Source organism: Odocoileus virginianus, chromosome 4 (genome assembly GCF_023699985.2).
Source record: "Odocoileus virginianus isolate 20LAN1187 ecotype Illinois chromosome 4, Ovbor_1.2, whole genome shotgun sequence".
NCBI classification, from domain to species: Eukaryota; Metazoa; Chordata; class Mammalia; order Artiodactyla; family Cervidae; genus Odocoileus; species Odocoileus virginianus.
In genome coordinates this window covers 72,177,947-72,202,822 of record NC_069677.1, presented here as the reverse complement: position 1 = coordinate 72,202,822, position 24,876 = coordinate 72,177,947, and the positions used below count along the sequence as shown (strand labels likewise).

The window sequence follows — 24,876 nt, the reverse complement described above, 5'->3', positions numbered from 1 at the left end:
AAGCTATGACCCGTGTCATGTAGGGCCACCCAAGATACACGGGTCATGGTGGAGAATTCTGACAAAACATGGTCCACTGAAGAAGGGAATGGCAAACCACTTCAGTATTCTTGCCTTGAGAACACCATGAACAGCATGAAAACGCTGATAGGACACTGAAAGATGAACTTCCTGGGTCGGTAGGTGCCCAATATGCTATGGGAGATCAGTGGAGAAATAACTCCAGAAAGAAGGAAGAGACGGAGCCAAATCAAAAACAACACCCAATTGTGGATGTGACTGGTGATGGAAGTAAAGTCCAGTGCTGTAAAGAACAATATTTCATAGGAACCTAGAATGTTAGGTCCATGAATCAAGGCAAATTGGAAGTGGTCAAACAGGAGATGACAAGAGTGAACATTTGCATTTTAGGAATCAGTGAACTAAAATGGACTGGATTCGGTGAGCTTAACTCAGATGACCATTTTATCTACTACTGTGGGCAGGAATCCCTTAGAAGAAACGGAGTAGCCATCATAGTCAACAATAGAGTCCAAAGTGCAGTACTTAGGTGCAATCTCAAAAACTACAGAATGATCTCTGTTTGTTTCCAAGGCAAACCGTTCAATATCACAGTAATCCAAGTCTATCCCCCGACTAGTAATGCTGAAGAAGTTGAAATTGAACAGTTCTATGAAGACTTACAAGACCTTCTAGAACTAACACCCCCCAAAAATGTCCTTTTTATTATAGGGGACTGGAATGCAAAAGTAGGAAGTCAAGAGAAACCTGGAATAACAGGCAAATTTGACCTTGGAGTACAAAATGAAGCAGGTCAAAGGCTAATAGAATTTTGCCAAGAGAACGCACTGGTCATAGCAAACACCCTCTTCCAGCAACACAAGAGAAGACTCTACACATGGACATCACCAGATGGTCAATACCGAAATCAGATTGATTATATTCTTTGCAGCCAAAGATGGAGATGCTCTGTACAGCCAGCAAAAACAAGACTGGGAGCTGACTGTGGCTCAGATCATGAACTCCTTATTGCCAAATTCAGACTTACATTGAAGAAAGTAGGGATAACCACTAGGCTATTCAGGTATGACCTAGATCAAATCCCTTATGATTATACAGTGGAAGTGACAAATAGATTCAAGGAATTAGATCTGATAGAGTGCCTGGAGGACAGAGGTTCATGACATTGTACAAGAAGCAGTGATCAAGATCATCCCCAAGAAAAAGAAATGCAGAAAGGCAAAATGGTTGTCTGAGGAGGCCTTACAAATAGCTGAGAAAAGAAGACAAGCTAAAGGCAAAGGAGAAAAGGAAAGATATACCCATTTGAATTCAGAGTTCCAAAGAATAGCAAGGACAGATAAGAAAGCCTTCCTTAGCGATCAATGCAAAGAAATAAAGGAAAACAATAGAATGTAAGACTAGAGATCTCTTCAAGAAAATTAGAGATACCAAGGGAACATTTCATGCAAAGATGGACTCAATAAAGGACAGAAATGGTATGGACCTAACAGAAGCAGAAGATATTAAGAAGAGGTGGCAAGAATACACAGAAGAACTATACAAAAAATATCTTCATGGCCCAGATAACCACAATGGTGTGATCACTCACCTAGAGCCAGACATCCTGGAATGTGAAGTCAAGTGGGCCTTAGGAAGCATCACTATGAACAAAGCTAGTAGAGGTGATGGAAATTTGAGCTGTTTCAAATCCTAAAAGATGATGCTATGAAAGTGTTGCACCCAATATGCCAGCAAATTTGGAAAACTCAGCAGTGGCCACAGGACTGGAAAAGGTCAGTTTTCATTCCAATCCTAAAGACAGGCAATGCCAAGGAATGTTCAAATTACCACACAATTGCAGTCATCTCACACACTAGCAAAGTAATGCTCAAAATTCTCCAAGCCAGGCTTCAACAGTACATGAACCATGAACTTTCAGATGTTCAAGATGGTGGATTTAGAAAAGGCAGAGGAACCAGAGATAAAATTGCCAACATACATTGGATCATCAAAAAAGCAAGAGAGTTCCAGAAAAATGTCCACTTTATTGACTATGCCAAAGCCTTTGACTGTGTGGATCACAACAAACTGTGGAAAATTCTTAAAGAAATGGGAGTATCATACCACCTGACCTGCCTCCTGAGAAATCTGTATACAGGTCAGCAAACAACAGTTAGAACTGGACATGGAACAACAGGCTGGTTCCAAACTGGGAAAGGAGTAGGTCAAGGCTGTATATTGTCACCCTGCTTATTTAACTTATATGCAGTGTATGTCATGTGAAATGCCAGGCTTGATGAAGCACAAGCTGGAATCAAGATTGCTGGGAAAAATATCAATAATCTCAGATATGCAGATGACACCACCCTTATGGCAGAAAGCGAAGAACTAAAGACCCTCTTGAAAGAGGGTGAAAGAGGAGGGTGAAAAAGTTGGCTTAAAACTCAACATTCATAAAACTAAGATCATGGCATCTGGTCCCATCACTTCATGGCAAATACGTGGGGAAACAATGGAAACAGTGAAAGACTTTATTTTCTTGGGTTCCAAAATCCCTGTAGATGGTATCTGCAACCATGAAATTAAAAGATGCTTGCTCCTTTGAAGTAAAGTTATGACCAACCTAGACAGCATATTAAAGAGTAGAGACATTACTTTGCCAACAAAGGTCAATCTGGTCAAAGCTATGGTTTTTCCAGTAGTCATGTATGGATGTGTGAGTGGACTATAAAGAAAGCTAAGCACTGAAGAATTGATGCTTTTGAACTGTGGTGTTGGAGAAGACTCTTGAGAGTCCCTTGGACTGCAAGGAGATCTAACCAGTCCATCCTAAAGGAAATCAGTCCTGAATATTCGTTGGAAGGGCTGATGCTGAAGCTGAAACTTCAGTGTTTTGGCCACCTGATGTGAAGAACTGGCTCATTGAAAAAGACCCTGATGCTGGGAATGATTGAAGGCAGGAGGAGAAGGGAATGACAGAGGATGCAGTGGTTGGATGGATGGCATCACCAACTTGATGGACATGAGTTTGAGCAAGCTCCAGGAGTTGGTGATAGACAAGGAATCCTGGAGTGCTGCAGTCCATGGGCTTGCAAAGAGTCAGACACGACTGAGCGACTGAACTGACTGACTGACTGACTGACAGTTCAGGTGGGTGTGCCAACCTGCTGAACTCTGAATTCTCAGCGAACTAGGTTCTCTGAGGACAGAGATTCTAAGATATCTGCCCCACACACCCAAAAGGCCAGGAGGAACCTATAGTCTTGGCCTGAGGTGTCTTCTGTGTCTCTTGCCAGACACCTGGGGTTCATGGGAGAGCTGGTTATTAAGACATTATGGCCTTACTGATAATGTCGGCAATAGTGGCTGCTATCTTAATATTCATGAGGCACTGAGCCAGTCCCTCTGTGTGTATTATCTCATTTAACCTTGAATCTCAAATCTAAGGAATAGAGATTCACTGTACTCTTATTTTACAAATGTGGTAATCACTGCTCTAGTGGTTAAATAACTTACGCAAGGGCATGCAGCCAGTAAGAGATGGAGCCCAGATCTACCGTGATTTGTCTGGCTCCAAAGCCTGGACTGTTAACCATTTCTTGTCCTTTGTTGACACCAGAATCTGTAAGATGGCTGATCTGAATATTCAAATCAGAAATAAACCAGCTCATTGAAGTCTCTAATGACTTAAAGTGGAAACACAGACACAAATCTGCAAATGCTTTCAACGCTGCTCTTGGCAGAACTGCTTCCAGCCACCATCAGTGCCCTCCCCAACATCTGTCTGCAAGTGGCCTTCTGTAGGGAGACATTTATTTTTAACCACATTGTTGTCTCCACTTACAGAGGAGAAGTAACAAACTGAATTGAAAAAAATCGACCCTTGTGGCTTGTGGCTGAAATACATTTTCTAATATAGGAAAGTTACATGACAACTTTCTGGGGAGGCAGATCCCCAGAGACCCACTTAGAGAATGATGGTGCTGGGGAAAGCAGGGCTAGCTTCTTAAGGAGGTGTGGAGTGAAGTTCATTAGTAAGGAAGATTTGCATCACTCACAGCACATCCAGCTCTGGCAGATGGGCACCATGTGCTGAAAACCAATCAGTTTCCAAAAAGCGGCCCTGCACTTTCTTTTGGAGTTGGTTAGAAGCAAAATTGCAGGGAAAGTGTTCTGGGCAGATTGGGAGGTGGTTAAGGTTTGAGTGAGAAATTGAAACTTGGAGTGTGTCAGACTCAGTGTGTTTGGGGGGTCCTCTTTCCGGTGGAGGAGGTATGCACAGGAAGGAGGAGAGGGAGTGCCAATTTGCTTCACTCCTTCAATTGACCGAGGGGCATAACCACCCCTGGACTTGCAGTCTTGCATGAGGAACAGAGTCTTCAACAATTAATGCCACCATTGTTAAACTTTTCAATTGTTGGATTTTTTTTTTCCTGAATAAAAAAACGTGTAACATTTTAATAACAGCTGTTTTATTTTTCCTTACTTATTTTTGTGTAGAAAATTACTTTTGCAGAACCACATGCCTAAATGATGTGTCCCATACATATTAGTGAGATAATGCATGTGAGTGCATTGTATGCCATCTCGCAGACTGTAGATGCGCAATAAATGGGAGCTCCTCACATTGTTTATGCTTCCTGTATTTCACAGGAGGACCCTGGGGTAGAGGGAGAGGCTGCTTTGTCCAAGGTTTGCATTCAGCAGTAACTAGACTAACCCAGGGTATCTTGCCTCCTCCCACCTCTCCCCCAGTCAGAGCACCTCAATGCCTGGACCATGTTCTACTTACATAAGCCACAGCACTTTAGGGAGCAGCTGGGGCTGGACTGATTGGGAAAACGTGTTCTTGGCATCACCGTCCAGGGTCCACTGATGTAACCCGGGTGGACAGTGTCCAAACTCAGTGGCTTTGGGGAGGTGGAGGAAGGCACGCATTCATTCACTGACAAGCTGTCATGTAACCGTGGAGGAGGGAGGTCAGCCAGGTAAGAAACTTATTGGAAAGAAGACACCGCTTCAGGTTGGCAGGAGGTGGGGCAGCAACAGCTCTCATTTGCTGGGAAGGTCCACAAGCCAGATATGGCTCATGCACTTCTCCTGACCAGCCAGCCCTCTGAGGCACATGTGTTATCCCAGTGTCCAGAAAAACATCTTAACATTTAATTCTGGGGCCAGGAAGTAACGTACCAGTCATTCATCCAGCAAATGTTTGTTGAGCTACATCTGTCTACTCAAATGTCGTAGGCACTGAGAGTTTGCTATGGTGACTACAGGAGACAGACTTCTTATCTCAGAGCAGCAAAGACATGCAGACACATAGGCATACACACATACATACATACACACATGTTATAAACCTTGTGATATGTGCTAAGACGGGAAGGAAGAGCATGCACTGAAAGATAGTAATATGAAAGTGCTAGTTATATGTGGGGGGGCACTGATTATAGGGGCATCCTCTCTGAGGAGGTGACATTTACGTGGAAATCTGAGGCAAGTAGGTGTTGACTGTGGGGGAGAAGCAGAGGGAAGAGCCTGTATCAGGGCCCTAAGGCAGGAAGGGCTTGGCCAGGGAGCGAATTGAAACATCACCAGGCACTGTGCCTTCAGCGTGGGAGTACAAGAGAAAGTGGCATAAGGTGATCCCCTGGGGCCCTGTGGGCCAAACTGAGGAGATTGGCACTTTCCCTTAATGCAATAGGAGGCCAGTAGAGTGCTTTAAGCCAGCCAGTGACATGAATGGATTTATGTCTTACAAGGATGGCTCTAACTTCCCTTAGAGAATGGATTTCAGAGGGGAGCAGGTGGAGGGAGGCTGTTACAGGTGATGGATGAAGATGACTTGGTTAGAATGGTGGCAGTGAAGGTTGAGAGGAGTGAATGGCTTTGATATGTAACTTGAAGATGAAATCCACAAGGCTTGGCCAGAAGAAGGCAGAGTATTGGAGCAGAGGTAAGAGAATGGGAGTAGGGCCGGGAGGAGGTGGAAGCAGCTTAGTCCAGCGCTGACAGAAGTGACTAGCAGTGGGACCCCGGCAGCTTGGCTTCCTTGTCACCACTGAAGCCAGTCTTGATCTGGATGCCTTTTGTGTCTTATTACAGCAAAATGACGGACAGTTCACGGTGATCCAGCTGGTGGGGATGCTAAGGGGCATTGCCGCGGGCATGAAGTACCTGTCGGAGATGAACTACGTGCACCGGGATCTGGCTGCAAGGAACATTCTGGTCAACAGTAACTTGGTGTGCAAGGTATCCGACTTTGGCCTCTCCCGCTACCTCCAGGATGACACCTCAGATCCCACCTACACCAGCTCCTTGGTGAGTCCTTCTGGGTCTTTTCAGGTCAAAGCATGACAGGACTAAAAAGTGGCTGCATGTAGCGGGGACCCATGGTGGGGCATACTGGGAGGGGCCGGGACCAGAGCTCATTTCTCCTCTGGGGAAGCCGAATGACGAGTGGACCATTCATCCAGGAGAAATGATAGCCACTGGTTGTTCAGGCAAATGTTAGGGCATGGCTGTTAGGAAGTGTTGGTGTCTCCTCTGAAGCCATGCTGCTCCTGGCCAATGAAAGAGGATGTTTTGAAAAGGATGATTTGGGGGAGTCCAAACATTTGGTCAGTGGCATGAAAGACATCATCTACAGGGAGCAGGCTCCAGCTGGGTTGAGCACTGTGTCATCAGGTGGATTCCTGGTCCTGATTTGGGTCACAAGCAGCAGCTAGTGGTAGCTTGCAGTAAGCAGCAGCAGTTAAGTGGTAGTCGGAAATGAGACTTTAGTTCCCTGACCAGGCGTCCTAACCACTAGACCACAGAAGTATGACTAGAGCCTAAATCTTCATTCCTTACCTACCCTGACAAGAAAGAATTCTGATGAAGAGGTGGAAGATAAAGAGAAAAGTAAAACATTTTTTGCAAAAGCAGCATATATGCAGTAAGACACATGGCTGAACTCTGTGACCCTCCCCTAGGTGCTTATGCACTCCTCAGCCAAGATAGATTTCAACACAAAAGTGGCTGGGAAGATAGAAGCAAAACTTATTATGACCTGGCATCCCCTAACTTTTGACCCCCAAAGAATCTCTCTGCTCATGTGTAGTGTCTCCCTTGCCCCAAGGAGAGAAATGTGTGATCTCTTGATCTTTTACTCAAAATTTAGCCCTTCTCTGTTCCTGCCATGATGGTTATTTTAAGGTGTCCACAAGAAACAAAGCCTGGCTATTTCCCTATTTCTGTTGTTACTTCCATTTTGGAGAGCAAATAGGAGACTGATTGAAAAATCCCACCTGGGGCCCACCTATCTTCTGTCTCAGGCAGTGCAAACAGGAGGCTAGTTGTAAGTGTCCAGCCTGAAGCCCACTTTTATTCCTGCCCATGAATTGTAAACAGGAGGCCAGTTGTAAATGCCTAACCTGGAGCCCATCTATGTCCTGCCTTAGTCCTCTTCTCTGTCTCCATTACTTCCAGAAAGCTGTAAGTTTCACAACTTGGTAATTGAACAACAACAACATGATGCATACTCTCAAATTTGTATTTCTATCTCAGCCTCCTCTTCTACAGCCTGAACAGCTATAATCATCTGTGTCCAACTGCCTAGTTCACACAATTCCCTTTAGAACTTAACAGGTCCTAAATGGAGCTTTTGATTTACTCTCCAATCTCTTCTCCCCATCTCTTCAACTCAGTGGTTGCACCATTCCTAATGGTGAAACCTAGAAATCAGTTTTGAATTCTGTCTGTGCCTCTCCATCCAAGTTCAGTCCTTCCGCTAATACTATGTTGTTGTTGTTGTTTAGTCATTAAGTTGTGTCTGACTCTTTTGTGACCCCGTGGACTGTAGCCCACCAGGCTCCTCTGTCCATGAGATTTCCCAGGCAAGAATATCGGAGTGGGTTGCTGTTTCCTTCTTCAGGGGATCTTCCCGACCCAAGTATCAAACCTGTATCACTTGTGTTGGCAGGCAGTCTTTACCATCGAGCCACCAGAGAAGCCCTACCCTATTCCTATAGGTTTCTATGAAGTCTGCTCCTTCTCATCTCTGCTGTTGTTCAGTACATGTCTGACTTTGCTACCACATGGACTGCAACATGCCAGGCTTCCCTGTCCTTCATCATTTCTTGGAGTTTGCTTAAAATCATGTCCATTGAGTCAGTGATGCCATCCAACCATCTCATCCTCTGTTGTCCTCTTTTCCTCCTTCATTCTATCTTTCCCAGCATCAGAATCTTTTCCAATGAGTCAGCTCTTTGCATCAGGTGACCAAAGTATTGGAGCTTCAGCTTCAACATCAGTTCTTCCAATGAGCATTCAGGGTTGATTTTGTTTAGGATTGACTGGTTGGATCTCCTTGCAGTCCAAGGGACTCTCAAGAGTCTTCTCCAACACCACAGTTTGAAAGCATCAATTCTTTGGGGCTCAGCCTTCTTTATGATCCACCTCTCACATCTGTACTGTGACCCCACCCTATTCCAAAGCACCATTCTCTCTCACCTGGACTGTTACCTTAGCTTGCTAATGAGTCTCCCTGGTTTCCTTTTGTCTTCATGCATCCATTCATAACAGCATCAAAAGTGACTGATCTTCCTAATCTACCCACCAGCTATATCCCTTAAACTTGCAAAAACAATACCTGATTATTATAAAAGTCAGAATAATACAGAGAAGAAAAAAGATAAATAAGAACCTGCAATTCCCTTAAAGCAGGATTTGGTGAACTTTTCCTAAAGGGCCATAAAGAAAATATTTTAGACTTTGCTGGCTAAGAGGCCAAATGAGGATATTATGTACATGATTATGTAACCATTTAAAATGTAACCCTTTAAAAATGTATGAATGCCATTCCTAGCCCCTGGGCTATAAAAAAGCAGGTGACCTGCCAGATTTGGTACTTAGGCAATGGTTTACCAACTCCTGTTCTGAAGCATCAGTTTCAACAGTTAGATGTGTCTGCTTTCACACCTTTATATTTGTTCAAAAAGAAATTTTTTATTTTATAAAAATGGGCTCATACTATGCCTGTTTCTCTGTGTCTTGTGTGTCTCTTGGAGATTCTACTCCAGGTTGCTACTTTGAAAGTTTGTAAACCTTCACACTCCACTAGAGATGTATGGTGCCCATCTTCTAACATCCTCACCAGCACTGGAAGTAATCAATCTTTTAAAATTTGCTAATCCAAAGATGAAAAATGATAACTTGTTTTGTTTTAATTGAATTTTCAACTGACTGCTAGAGATCTTTTTGCATAGCTATTGGGATTCATGTTTCTTCTTTCACTAATTATCTATACATGTATTTACCTATTTTTCTATTGGGTTACTTTCTGGTTTCTTAGAAATGTATAGGAATTATTTTTATAGGAATTATTTATTATTTATTATTTTATTATTATTTATTGATTATTTATTTAATTATTATTAAAATATTAATAAATTAAATTATTATTTATTGATTTATTGATTATTTATTATTTTTATTGACCCTTTTTCTGCCATATATGATACATTTAGTTCCTTCATGTTTTCCTGTACAAAAAAGTACAATTCTTTTTTATAAAGATTATTTTATTCTATTATTTTTTTCTTTTTGTCTGTTCTGCGTCTTCATTGTAGCACTCAGGCTTAGTTGCCCTGTAGTATGTGGGATCTTAGTTACCAGACCAAGAATCAAACCATGTCCCCTGCGTCAGAAGGCAAATTCTTAACCACTGAATCACCAAGGAAGTCCCAGTACAATTCTTTTTTGTATTTAAAAGAATACACTTTTTTTTAATATTATTTATGATACCCTTTCGCTTGCAAAAGTGGTTCATATTCATTTGGTCAAAAATATCTATCTTTTTCTCTACTTGTTGGATTTTTTGGCTTATTTGAAAAGTTCTCTCCATCCTAAGGTTATAAAATGCCTTTTAAAATTTCCTATACTGTTTTATTATCTTGATAGGTTTGATTTATCATGTAACTATTTATTTAATCCATTCCTCTGTCTATTTGTCACTCCACCCTATTTTGTTGATATATTTCCAGATAAGTTGTAGACATTAGTACACATTACCCATAAACACTTTAGCATATGTCTTTTAATGAGAATATATATTTTTGTTTATACTTCTTTCCTTGATTAAGGCAAAATTTGCATATAAAGAAGTACACAGATCTTAAGTGTACATTTACAGAGTTTTAACAAATGCATACAACTATGTGACCCAAAATTCTATCAAAATAGAGAACTTTGTCATCATACCAGAAAATTCCCTCATGTCCTTCCCCTGTCCCAAATGCAGAAGTGCCTACTATTCTGACTTTTTTCAACTATAGGTTTCTTTTGTCTCTTCTAGAACTTCTCATAAATGGAATCAGGATGCTCTTCATGCCTGACTGCTTTCTTTTAGCATTCTGAGTAGGAGATCCTTTCCTATTGCTGAGTGAAGCAGTAGTTTTTTCTTAATTATTGTAATAGTCTATGTTTATTTATCCATTCTCTTGTTGGCAGACTCCAGGGCTATTCTCAAATATGATCTTGAATATGTTAGGACATATATTTTTATTGTATTTTTATGCAGGTAAATATAGAAAATTATATCAACACCATTTTTTGAAGATATTTTCCATATTTTATTGGATCATATGTCATTCTTATCATATGTTAAGTTCCTTACATAAACTATGTTTTGATTCTAAAATCTCCTCCATTGGTCAATTTATTTACTCTTATGCCCAACCATATTATTCTAATTATAGTAACTTTATCAAGTTTTACTTTGATATTATTCTGATTATATTAATTTTAGCAAGAGTTTTACTATTTGGATAAATTAAAGTATTATCATTCTTCTTTCAAAAATCTTGGCTCTTTTCAAATGTCTTTTCTTTCAACTTAAGATCACTTTGTCTAGTGATCTACCTAAAACTACCTAGTAATACATATATACTCACATATGAATTTTGAATGGAACACTATTCTACATTTGGACAGACTGACATTTTGATGACCTTGAGTCATATAATGTGAGCCAAACATAGAATCTGTATATGCCTTACATTGAAAGTTTCTTGGATGTAAAGCTTCCTATGTAAAGCTTTCTGCACACATTATTTAGATCATCTGTTGTGACTTTGTATATGTTTCCTCTAAATGATGAAGCTTATAAACTCCTAAACCTAACAACTTTCAGGATCCATTTTACCGTATTATTCTTCCATGTTTTTCCTTTTATTCAAAATAGAGAAAATTATCATATTTGATGACTAAACTGTGTTTCTAAAAATGCAGTTTATTCACATGAAAAATATTTATTGATCATCTACTATGTGCCACTCCTGGGCTACAATCTGGAGGCACAATTAGGATTGAAAAGAGACAGCATTACTGTTCTCACATTACTCACAACTGAATGAGGAAAGGGAAGCTTAGTCAGATGCATACACAAATAAGTGCATAATTGACAGTTGAGATGAGAGTCACTGTGTTCTGTGACAGCATGAAGAAAATAATACATAAGAAAAACAGCCTTATTAGATCTAGGGGAATTAAGGAGAGCTTTCAGAGGAGATGGGCTCCAGCAGAGATTTGAAGAATAAGTCAACCAAATGCATGAGGTAGGTCAGAGCACTGAGAAACATAAGTGGTACATACAAAGGGCTTGTGTCAATAGGGAAGGTGGAATTTTAGAAGAGCTGAGAGAGGACGCTTGTACTTGGCATTTGGATAAAAAGAAGGGAAACTGACCAGTGAGGTCAGCAGTAGTTACACGAGATGGGGCCTCCTGGACATTTGTGATGGAATTCACTGCCTTAGAGCAATGAGCAGTCTTTCTGTGTATGGGGGTTGGGGCGGGGGGAGAGAGGCGTGTACACAGATGCACACACAGGACCCAAAGGTGATTAATTTCCATTTTAGAAACATAGCCTGGTTTTTCCTCTTGTTTTTTCTTTCCAATATCTTCCCTCCCTTCTTTATAAACAAACAAAAAAACCTCTCTTGGCTTTCTTCCTTCTTTCTCCAAAAGACCATTTGGCAGGTCCAGTTTAGGTAGATGTCCTGACCTAGAGAAGTAAACCCTAGCAGGAATTGAGACTCATAGGTGAGGGAGCTGGAAACCCAATATGATTGGGATATTAGCTATATATATAGGTATATTGAAAATTATATTGGAGATAATGGAAGCTTTTGGAAAAGGAGGTACAAATATGGAAAGCATGAAAGTAGAATGAATTATGTGAACTGAAGCAGAAATAGGGAAAATGTATCCCCTCAGACTTCTGAGGCTTTGTCTTCAAAGTTGCTGTTGAATAAATAGCCTCTCCATGTTTAAAAAAATTGAACTGGAATTGGAGGTATCAGTGTGAAACTTGTGGTTTTCAATATAAAAAGAGATAGATAAATATGAGCTGAGAGTGCCTGAAAGCAATGGCACCCATGTAGCAAAAAATACACCTGGCACTCAGATCTTGGATTCTATATTCTCTTATATACTAAAAGCAACCAGGACTCACTAGCTAAATGGCCCCTACCAGAGCCTAGACAGAGGAAGTATGTACATTGTTTTGTGCCAGAAATTAAGAAAGTACTCAAAGAATAATGGTAATATGTCAAAACAACACAATACTCAGCTTGAAAGACTTCCCAGTGTCCAAATATAGGAAAATTTAGAACTTAATATATACTGATGGTAGCAGATTATAATCTACTGAATAAGATAAGAACTGTGGAGTTAACACTGATATGAATATAAATGAATAAAGTGAAGAAAGAGTGGAAAGAATGATGTTAGTAAAAAGATCACTATTTGGTGACCATCAGATTAATAGTTAAGAAACATCAATGGATGAATGTACTTGGGGTGAAACTGGAGAGAGAAATGGGGATCTTATATAGCCTCAAAGTATTTCCCCCTAAATATGTATTACAAAAGAGGAGAAAGTAACTTTACAGAGAAATCTGGTAACACCGTCTGAATCAAATGTTTAGAGTTCACACCACCAATAACAGACACTGTGCCACTTAAGAAGATGCAGTGAAAGAACATAGCATTTCAGATACTCTGTTCAAAATGTATAACTTGGGTCTTATCATGAGGAAACATCAGAAAAATTAAAATTGAGATATGCTTTATTAAATGCCTAACCTATGATCTTGCAATTTCAAAGTCATGAGAGTTAAGTAGACCAACAACTGTTTCAGATTGAAGGGCATTAAAGAGGCATGATAACTGGGTAATATACATGATCCCTCTAGGGCATTTCTGTGACAATTTTTAAGTATTTGAATGGAAATACTTAAAATATCTTGATGAAGAGTGTATAGGCATTTTTGGTAGTAATCTTGAAACTTTTCTAGATATTTAAACTTGCTTCAAAATAAAATATATTTAAAAAACATTTACCATGACTCAAATGTGGAGGACAGATGGCGAAAGTGGAAGCAATGTGTATTAGGAGGTTAAGGGCAGTGGGGGTGAATGAAACCCAGAGGAATCAGGAGAGAAACATGGAAAAGACTTGATAGTGGGTGATACTTGGGTGTGAGGGTGACAGAGGTCCAACGATGACACCTGGCATCTTGGACTGTGCCTCTGGGTGGATGGTGGTGCCATTCTCTGATTGAATGGGGATGCTGGAAAGGAACTGGTTAGAGACATAGCAGCTTTTGAGTGAATTGTGGGTTTAGTTTAAATAAGTATTTCTCAAATTTTGGTGGGTATCAGGTTTACCTGGAGTTAACAAGGAGCACAGAGGCACAGATGATTCTGATACAAAATTTTGAAAGACTCTTGCTTAGAAAATTTTGACTTTTATGTTCTTGTAGGCTAAATAGAGCTGCTGAATTGGCTGCTGGTTATGGGTTTGGAGCATGAGGGAGAAGTCCAAATGAGATGTGCATTGAGGAATCATTATCATAAAGACAAGAATCAAAACAGGGGGTGTAAATGTATTTGACTCAGGAGAGGACAGAGAGGGCAAAGGGATTCATTCTGAGCATGAAGAAGCTCAACAGTGAACAACACAAATGCACAAAAATAAAGTAGGAGCATGAATGCTCAACTGTCCCTTTCCTCTAGAGAGGCAATTACTAAGAATTTACTGTAAATCCTTCCCCCTCACTTTGCAGAGTAGGGATCTGAGGCCCAAAGTGATCAAATGAGCTACTCAGTCACAGAGCCTGTTCATGTAGCTTTGGTCTTTCAGTCCAGTCTCTAGACTGTGAGCCCAGTGCTTGGGACACCTTGGCTCTCTCCCTGGCCCCATAGTGTGCCAGACTCCCTACTCATATTAGGTCATTTGTGATGTCCCAGAAAGCCTATTTCTCCTTCTTTCTTTCCCCTTTCCTTCCCAAAGATCCAGAAAAGAATCGTCATGTTTGCAAACTGGCTCTGCTGGCCTTTGGGCGATGTGGCGGTCAGGCCATGTTGCATAACTGCCACTACCCCATCTTTAGGCAGAAGTGGGCAGGCTATTAACTTTCATTTGTCTATGTATTTTTTCAGCTCTACTTCTTCACAATTTTCATGGTCACCCTAGGATGGATATATATTTCTCTGCTTTTAAGATTTTCCCATTATTTTCTGTTTGTAACTTGACTATGATGTGCCTGGTAATGTCTCCCCCCGGCCCCCCAATTTATCTTTTCGAGATTCTCTAAGCTTCTTAAATTGTAAATTTATGTCTTTCACTATTATTTGGAAATTTTTCAACCACAGTTCTTCATATATTATTTCCTGTCCCCTTTTCCCTCCTTCTAGGACTATAATTACCAATGTGTAGATTGTCCCCCAGGTTCCTAAGGCTCTGTTAATTGTTTTCCACTTTGTTTTCTTCTCTATTCCTCATATTTAAATTCATTGATTCTTTCATTCACCATCTCCATTCTTCTGAAAATGTCCCTCAAGAGATTTTTTTCTGATATTGTATTTTTTTTAGCTCTATACTTTCTTATGAATCTTTCTTTTATACTTTCTAATTGTTCACCGAGATGTCTTTTTTATTCATCGTAACTATATTTTTCTTTACCCCATTGAGCACAGCCATAGTAACCACTATCATAAATCTAGGTCATCCTGGGGTTGCCATCTTTTTTCCCCATGAAGATGGTTCACATTTCTCTGGCTCTTTGTATGTCTAGTAGTTTTGGATTACATGTGTTGTGAATGTTATTATGTGATGTAGAGACTCTGAATTCTGTAACATTGACCCAAAGAGTATTGATGTTTTTGATATAGCAGGAAATTAACATGTTATACTCAACCTGCAGACTTTATTATGTCTGCAGTGGGCAACAGCTCAGTTCCTGTGGCTTTCAGTCTATCTTATGCTTGCATGGTTCAGGAGTCAGCCATAGAATTGAGGAAAGTTTACACCCAGAATTTGGAATTCCATTTCCCTGGCTCTCTTATGTTGAGGGATTCTTCCCCAGCTCTCCAGCATCCCTGATTATCCAGGACTCCTTCCCTTGGTTTCATCAGCCAGAAAGATGGTAGGTTTTTTCCATTAATGGTTTAGCCACTGGGTGGACAGCTGCCCCAGGGCAAAACTGCAAAAAGTAAGACTTACCTTGTGCTGCTCAGTTTCTGGAACCTTCAGGTAGTTTTTCCTTTCTTTTTTTTTCTTCTTTCCTTTTCTCTTCTCTTGTATTTTGTTTTAATTTGCAGAGTATCTGTTTGTCAGAGGCATACTCCTCCACACTAGAAGTGGAACCTTTGGCTTATTAATAACCCTTAATCAGCAGATCCATGAAATAGCCCTTAAGCCAGCTCTGCTCCATCTTAAGTTCCCTATTTATGCAATTCTGTCAAGATCTTTAAACATCGTCAGCTTCTAACACATCTTGTTTTACTTTATAAGTGAAGACCTCAGTCATAGCTATTAAAGTTTTCTAGTTTTTCCTACCAGGCCCTCAGCCTTCATCTCTTATTCTGTCTTAATTCTCTACCATGCTTCCCCCCAGGTCTTCCTTCTCTGTTTTAAATTGCTATTTCTAGCCCCAGGAGCATTTCCTTCCCATCAGGCTCCTGGTATAATGAACAGATAGAATTGCTCCTTTGTGCTCTTATGATTGAAATAAGCCCACTAAAACAGGGAGGAGTTCTGAATTGCTCCTAACATTCCAGAGAGACAGATCAATGAGCTTAGCTGGGCTCTAACACCTGTACAATTTGCACCACTTTCCTTTTGGCAGGTATATGTCTGAATGCTGTTATGGGTATTCAAAATAACATTTCCATGTGTCTCAGTTTGCTCAAGCAGCTATAACAAAATATCATAGACTAGGTTGCTTACACATTAAACATTTATTTCTCACAGTTTTGGAGAAACTAGAGACTGGGAAGTCCAAGATCAAGATGCTGGCAAATTTAGTTCTTGACAAGAGCCCTCTTACCGGCTTGCAGTTGGCAGCCTTCTTGCTCTATGCTCACATGGCAGAGAGAGTCAGAGGCAGAGAAAGAGACAGAGAAAGCAAGCAGCTTTGGTTTCTCTTCCTCTTCCTGCTGCCTCTTCCTATAAGGACACTAATCCCATCTTGGGGTCTCCACCCTTATGACCTCCTGTAGACCCAATTACCTCCCAAAGGCCTCACCTGAAAATACCATCACATTGAAGGTTATGTGATAAATATAAACATGAATTCATATGAATCTGGGGAGGACATGTACATTTAGTCCAAGACACCATGATTGAGTTACAGACCCAGACTCTGTGTTTGACTTCACAGATCACATACTAGTAGCACAAAAAGGCACTCATATCAAGGAAAGTGCCACATCTTCAGTTAACTCTTTGCATTTGGGGCTCACAAATACAGTTCACAAACCTGACCTTCACCCTTTCTCAGCCCACACTGGTAGACAGAGCCCTCACAGGGCTCCACGGACCCTGTCTGTGTGGCAGCTTTCTGCTGGGTAAGTCAAAACCTCTGCTCCAGCATGCCTGGCTTTCTTTTCTGATCAGTGGGAAGAGGCCCCATCTCATCCCTTTGTGAGCAGAATCTTAGTATTCAGAGTATTCCGGAGTTTGTGAGCTCCTTAGTATTCAACCAGGTTCCTTCTGCTAAAGCAGTGTCAACTTTCGCATCATTCAGAGCCCCAGGCTATCTCTCTAGGCAGTCTCTGGCCCCGCCCAGGCCTTCCCTCAATGCTGCTCCCTGCAGGCCTCCCTGTTTTATGTGAAGTGCACTCTGTCTTCAAGGTGCCTCTGATCTTCGAGAGCCCCTTCCCCTTTGCTCTGCCTGCCTCTCAGCCCTCTTGTCTCAGCCCCAGCTCCCAGTGTGTTTCTGGTGTTTCTGCTTTTCTGAGGCTCCCTTCTGTCCAAGCCTGCCTGTGCCTCCCTCCTTCTGGCTTTCTCTGTTCAAATGTCAGCTGACGTTCCTTGCCTGCTCTGTCCCCATCTGTGAACCTCAAACAGAGCTGCTTCTTGGGCATCTGCCCTTCCTGGCAGGAAGCAGAATCCATCTTCTCAGGTGGTCAGCCAGCCGATCTCCGGGCTGCCCAGCTCTCCCTCACATGCTGCCACCCCTGCTTTCCATGAAGTCGGACTCTGGGATGGCTCAGCTGGGCCCCTCCCTCTAGAATCTGCTCCGTCTGTGTCAGACACAGTGCCCCCCACCCCGGCGGCACTGGACGTGGAGGGTCTTCCCTCCCTGCGGGACAAGGGTAAGTCTGTCCCCCGAAGCCATCTCTGGAGCACCTGGCCCCAGGGCTCTTCCTGAATCTGCTCCACATGTGCTTTGCAGAGGCCCTTGTTCCCCTGTGATGAATTTCAGTCACCCATCACCATGGAGGCAGGACCCTTGTCTTGTCCTCTCCCATTATGCCCGTTACCTTAGCCACAGCCTGCATCCTCACTGTGTTTCTGGGAGACAGCATCCATTCTAGCCATGACTGATTCCCGCTGAAGTCTCTAGGGCCTCTCCTTTCATAAAAAAATTGGCCTTTATTCCATGATATGCTGCCCATGTCTTCAGGAATGTGGGCTGGAAAGGTGGCAAAAAGATCTTTCTAGAACTCTCTCCCACTCTGGGGTGGCAAAATGGTTCTTTGAACATGATAGGAATATGCATGGTTTGGATTCAAACTATGCTTGGCTTCCCTGGTGGCTCAGATGGTAAAGAATCTGCTAGCAGTACAGGAGACCCAGGTTCAATCCCTGGCTTGGGAAGATCCCCTGGAGCAGGGAATGGTAACCAAGTCCACTATTTTTGCCTGGAGAATTCCATGGACAGAGGAGCCTGGCAAGCTAAAGTCCATGGGTCATAAAGAGTCGGACATGACTGAGCAACTAACACTATGCCCTATAAATTTAGCCTTTGGTCTCCTCATCCCTAAAACAGGATTTGTAAGAATTATGAGATTCATACAACTCCCTATGATACACTGGAAACAACCCCTAATGCAAGTCCTGCCCTGGTCACAGCGTCTGCAATAATTGTGGAAACTGCCACCAGTGCTTTCCAGGCTCTCAGAATCCATACCCCACAGAAAGACACCCAGGTACACATTGTCAAGGCTGACTAGTAAAAAAGATTGTGACTTTCCCTCTTCCGAGTCATTCCAAAACAGAAAACAGTAGAGCAGAGAGCAGAGAGCTTCTAGAAACCCTGGAAAAGCTGATATTCAAAAGGAAAACTGAGGGCCCTCGTGACAGGATCAGCATGGAAGAATTTTGAAAGATTTCACCTTCCAAGGCAGTGGGTACAGCCTCATGGCCAAAAGAATCAAAACAAAACAGAAGCAATATTGTAACAAATTCAATAAAAACTTCGAAAATGGTCCACATAAAAAAAAAAAAAAAATCTTAAAAAATAAAACCCATGGTTCTCACACTTCCCTGTGCCCCAGAATGCCCTAGAAGTCTAGGAAAGCATAGATTTCTGGGTCTCGCACTCAGAATTTCTGATCAGTGGGCCTGAGATAGGGCCCAGGAATATGCATTTCATACAAGAACCAGATAATGCTGGTACCACTAGTGCTGGACCGCACTTTTAGAATGTTTGCATTGAAACTGTTTGAGGAAGCATAAATTTCCCCACAAACTTACGTTGTAAGACATGTCAGTTATTTTTCAAAAATCAGAGTAAATCTGATACTGAGTCCCTGTCCAATTAAACTAGGAAGGAAAATGTGTTTTCAGCCTTCCTAGACCTCTTCCTCTCTCCCCAAGCCCCAGGGAGTATGCAGGTCCTGGGGCCACCCTTGGGCACTGTGTCTTTGCAGGAACTGGAACCCTCCTGCCTTAGTCCAGCATCACCTGTGTCTGAGAAGGCAGAGAGGGCACCACACCTGTGAGTGTCCCCACCACAGAGCCCCACACCAGCATATTCCTCCAGGTCTTAGCACCCCTATCTGACCCTGCTACTTTGCTCCACCTAATAACCCATTTCCCAGATCTGAACGCCTCACCCCTGCCCCATTCATCAGCTCTCTTTTGGGTGGGGGTGGGGGTGAGAAGCGTAACTGATTGAATCAGTCCTACAGATCCTGAGGTTGGTTTTAAGGAGTTGGAGACCAACTGATGATCACCCTCAGCTTTGAGATTCTTCTATGCCATAGCACCAAACTTACATGACTTAACATCTCCATCATTTTCATTGACATGGTTACTGTCCAGTCACTGAAGTTCAGCATGCAGAGGTTTTGTACATTGCACTTATTTGGCCTCCATCTTCTTTAAGTCAATAAGTGCTTAAGGAAGGGAAGTTGTCCAGGGTACCTGAGGGGCATGTCTGAGGTAGAGAGTCTTTTTTTCTCTAGGAACCTGCTTGGGAGACTTTCAAAGAGGGAATCAACAGAGAAAATCAATGGAGAGGTCAGAGCCTCAGCCTTAGAGGCCCTCCCCATTCCCCATGCCAGGTCCTGAGCCCACCCTGCACAGCGGAAGCAGGTACCACAAACCAGTCTGAGACCACCTTTGCTTGGACACACTCCGAAGGAGTGAAAGACCTGTATCACTGTCCTTGAACCAGCGGGGGACTGAGGACAAAGCTGGGAGCACAGCCATCTTGCGTCCAGGCTGCCCAGACTTTCTGTTCACCAGGAGCCAGTGGTACAATCTCCAGCCCTCATGGGTGACAAATGGTTAGGGGGATTCTAGGTGAAAATAGGAAGCCTCTGTGAACTTTTTTTTAAATTAATTTTTGTTGCAGTATAGTTGCTTTACAATGTTGTGTCAATTTCCATTGTACAGTAAAGTGAATCAGCTATACATCTGCATATATCCCATCATTTTGGGGTTAACTTCCTGTGTTGATCACCACAGAGCGCTGAGCAAAGTTGCCTGTGTTATACAGTAGGTTCTCAGTAGTTTATATTTTGTATATAGTATCAATGTGCATGCTGAGTCACTTCAGTCATGTCTGACTCTTGATGGCCCTATGGACCATACCCTATCAGACTTCTCTGTCCATGGGATTCTCCAAGCAAGAATACTGGAGTGGGTTTCCATACCTTCCTCCAGGTGATCTTCCTGACCCAGGAATTGAACCCACATCTCTTATGTCTTCTGCATCGGCAGGCAGGTTCTTTATCACTCAGCACCACCTGGGATCCCCGTAGTATCAATAGTGTTGTTGTTGTTCAGTCATCAAGTTGTGCCTGACTCCTAGTGACCCAATGGACAGTAGCATGCCAGGCTTCCCTGTCGCTCGCCATCTCCTGGAGCTTCCCCAAGTTCACGTCCATTGAGTCAGTGATGCTATCCAAACATCTCATCTTACATCACCCTCTTCTCCTTCTGCCTTCAATCTTTCCTAGGATCAGGGTCTTTTCCTTTGAGTTGGCTTTTCATATCAGGTGGCCAAAGTATTGGAGCTTCAGCTTCAGCATCAGTCCTTCCAATGAGTATTCTGGGTTGATTTCCTTTAGGATTGACTGGCTTGCTCTCCTTGAGGTCCAAGGGACTCTCAAGAATCTTCTCCAGTACCACAATTTGAAAGCATCAATGTGCTCTGCCTTCTTTAGGGTCCAGCTGTCACATCCGTGCATGACTACTTGAAAGACCATTGCTTTGACCATGTGGACTTTTGTTGGCAAAGTGATGTCTTTGCTTTTTAACACACTGTCTAGGTTTGTCATAGCTTTCCTTCCAAGAAGCAATCGTCTCCTAATTTCTTAGTAGCAGTCATCATTCACAATGGTTTTAGAGCCCAAGAAGAGGAAATCTGTCACTGTTTCCACGTTTTCCCCTTCTATTTGCCATGAAGTGATGGGAATCCCAAGACTATGATCTTAGTTTTTTAATATTGAGTTTTAATCATCTTTCACCCTCATCTAGAGGTTCTTTAGTTCCTCTTCACTTTCTGTCATTAGAGTGGTATCATCTGCATATCTGAGATTGTTGATATTTCTCCCAGCAATCTTGATTCCAGCTTGTAACTCATCCAGCCCAGCATTTTGCATGATGTAAGCTGCATATAAGTTAAATAAACCGGGTGACAATATATAGCCTTGTCATACTCCTTTCTCACTTTTGAGCCAGTTCCATATAAAGTTCTAATTGTTGCTTCTTGACCTGTATACACGTTTCTCAGGAAACAGGTAAGATGATCTGATATTCCCATCTCTTTAAGAGTTTCCACAGTTTGTTATGATCCACATAGTCAAAGGCTTAGGGCAGTCAATGAAACAGAAGTAGGTGTTTTTTTTTTTTTTTGCTGGAATTCCCTTGCTTTCTCTTTTCTCAATTGTGTGTGAATATATATGTGAATTTTTTTTAAAGCCTGTGGTGAGTGACTTCCATCAGCATCACACACATCATGTGGACAGGCACCTACACAGGTATAGTGCAATATACACACATAGATACCCTAGCACAATCAAAGACACAGAGGAACACACAGGCCCCCAGGGCTACTTTGAGACAGACTCATGCAGACACGGACCCTCCCAGCTGCTGCGGGGGCAAGGGCTAGGCTGTTCCTTTCCTTACCACTGAGAAGTGAGTGATACTGCTAAAGCCCTCTATTTTGTTTGGGGGTTATTTTGTTTGTTTTGTTGCTGTTGTTTTGTTTGTTATATAGTGCACTTAATACTTAAGAGATGTTGGAAAGCAGAAAATTACCGCAGAGACAATCACTCCTCCCAGGCTCCAGGAGAGAGCCCCTCGGTCTGCTCTCTGCAGTCTCTCCTTCAGAAGTTGCCGCTGAGAAGGTTGTCCCTCTGCCTAATGTTTTGGGTTCAGGCTAGGAACTCAGTCCTTCCGAATGAGAAAGGTGTGCTGGCTGTCTGCCCAGTGACTTCAGGTCCAGTTTCCCTTCTCCTCACCCTTCTTGGCAGTTTTTGCATTTAAATCATACTTCTCCTCCTGGTCTGATCCCAGGCTTCCCTCAGGAGGCCATTTTCAAATTATGATTCCTTGCTCGTCTTTCAATCATTGAACTAGGGTAACAGGTTCTCTCTTGGGTGGATGACAAAGTGCAGAAGAACAAAAACAAGGAAAGAAAAGAGGGGAACCGCTTTAATTGCAGCCAGAATAAAACCGAATCCCGGTCCCCTGGACTTTCCCCAGTTGCATTAATTAAGCTGAGGGTTGAATCATTCAAATGCCGCCTCCCTAGCCCCTGCTCTGCCACTGACATCACTCTTCTTCCAGTGGCAACCCTGCCCCTGCTCCACCGCTCTCTCTCCCAGGATCACTTTGTCACCAGATGCTCAGTTAGGGATATTAGGCCCTGACTGAAATGCCCTTTTGAAAAAGACTCAGCATAATTATTATTAGTAAGGCCAGTGTATTATTAGCATGAGTGGAATCAGGATGGGATTTCAGAGCCTGAGCCAGCTCATACCCTGGGGAGTGGAGCGAGGCCCAGGTCAGGTTTCTCAGCCAGCACTTCTCTCTGCTCTGAGCCTGATGTGTGGGTTCCGCCAGGAAAAGCCTCCTCCCTATGTGCCTGTCATCATGCCTGTCATCATGCAGGAGGGGCCGGCCACCCGTAGGAAAGTGCAGGCCCCTGCAATGCCTCCACCAGTCATTCTCAGCAAACACAAATTAAGCACCTATTGTGTACAAAATACAGCAATGAAAAAAACAGATGCTTCCTGAGCTCCTTGGATTTCCTTCCTAGCAAAAAAAGATGGACATTAAACAACAAATGCAATTAATCATGGAATTACAGTAGTTGCATGCTATAATTGCAATTGTTAGGTGCCATGATGAAACAGATATCAAGCATGTGTTACATACTCTGAGGAAGGAACGTCTGGCCTGAAGCTCAGAGGTGGGAAGGTGTTCATTAGGGAAAGAGTGAAGCCAGGGCCCCATGAGGACCATCCCAGCAAGGGCAGGGTGTGGAGGGGAGGAGAGTGCTGGGAAAGCTGGTGCACGGCACAGCTGGGGCAGAATCAGCTGTCCGGGAAGAAGAACTTTCAAAAGGGATGGTGTGGGAATGATGAGGAAAGGTGAGTCAGCTTCATGGGATAGGACCATGAGCCACACAAGCGGGCTCCCAGTAGCTTTGCTCCAGCCTTTGCGCTCTAGGGGTGGGACTGAGGGTAAGAGGAGAGGAGGAGCCGTAGATGAGACCCTGACCCAGACCCTCAGGGAATAGTCTGGGGGCCCCTATGCAGAAATGAAGGCTGGAAACCTGAGGGCGCCTGGATTGAAGCACACCCAGCAGAGGGTGGAGAGCCAGATTTCACCTTCTCAGCTGAAGTCCCAAAGAGTGAGTCAAGAAGTCAATGAAGCTGTCAATCAAGGATCATTGATTCCTTGCAAGAGCCAAGGACCTCTGCTCGGGAAGGAGAATAAACGTTATTTATATTTAATATGTTGATTGGCAGTAGTATCTGTAAATCATTCACCAAGATATAAGCTTACTTTCCTGATTGGATGCTTAGTAAATACAGGTTGGAGCCATGGCTTAGAGAAAAGAGAGATGGCTTTCAGCTGAGATGAGAGAGGGGTGGAGTAAGTTTCTGGATGAGTTAGAGGCAAATTCAGCAGTAAAACTGAGCACATAAAAGGTACTCAGTAACTGTTTACAGGATGGATGGATGAAATGATGGATAGATGGAAGGATGGATGAATGGATGGGTAAATGAATAAGATTACAAGGGCTCAGAGGCTGAGGGTTTTCCAGAAAGGGGAACAGATCAGAATGGGAGAGGTCAGAAAGTAGTGTGTGCATTAGTGTGCTCCCAACTTGTAAACAGGCTGGTTTTGGGGAGAGAATGTGCAGGCCAGTAAAATCATGGCATGTTAGCCCTGGAAGGACCCTGTTATTAGTTGCATTGTATTTCCCCAAAAGAAGTTACATTGAAGTTCTAACCTCAGTACCAGTGAGTGTGACCTTATTTGGAAATAGAGTTTTTGCAGATATAACCAAGTAAAGATGGGATGGATTAAGGTGGACCCTAAATCTAATGACCTGTGTCCTTTTAAGAAGGAGGTTCTGGAGTCTTTGCAATCTCCCCCTAGTTCTGCAGGCCTCCTCTGCATCATTAGAGAAGTTGGTACTGGGGACAGGGAGGTGCTTGCTCCCAGTTTAGTAGGGCATTTAGGACCTGAGAGGGCTTGATTCATGAGCCCTGCCCAGGGCAGAGTCTCCTCACAGAGAGGCCTCTGGAACTAGCGAATCTCTAGAAGGCAAGGTGTTTATCAAAGAAAGGAAAACCAGGCCCTTCCATCCAGCCCTCTGAGAGCACATGGAAACAAGAGTGATTTTCATCAAGGCTGAGCATATTACATCTCCTCTGGGAAAGCTGAATTTAAAAATCTGAAGGAAGTCAAGGAGCTCTCTTCTAGAGTAGTTTATAGATCCAGAGGTAAAAGAAAGAGTGAGTCAGAGTGTAAGCAAGAGGAAGAGAGAGCAAATTGAGAAAGGGAAAGAGCAGGCAGAGAGGTGATCACAGGTCAGTTGGCTGCCTCATCCAGCATATACTCTAGCTCC

General features: G+C 42.8%; 1 protein-coding gene across 1 annotated transcript in view; it reads left to right on the top strand.

Moving 5' to 3' along the window:
- Nucleotides 1-24,876, top strand: part of EPHB1 (EPH receptor B1) — a 454,706-nt gene that overhangs the window by 396,943 nt on the left and 32,887 nt on the right. The window contains exon 12 of the mRNA XM_070466704.1: nucleotides 6,109-6,324. Within this exon, the coding sequence (XP_070322805.1) occupies nucleotides 6,109-6,324 (216 nt within the window). The remainder of the gene's footprint in view (nucleotides 1-6,108; nucleotides 6,325-24,876) is intronic.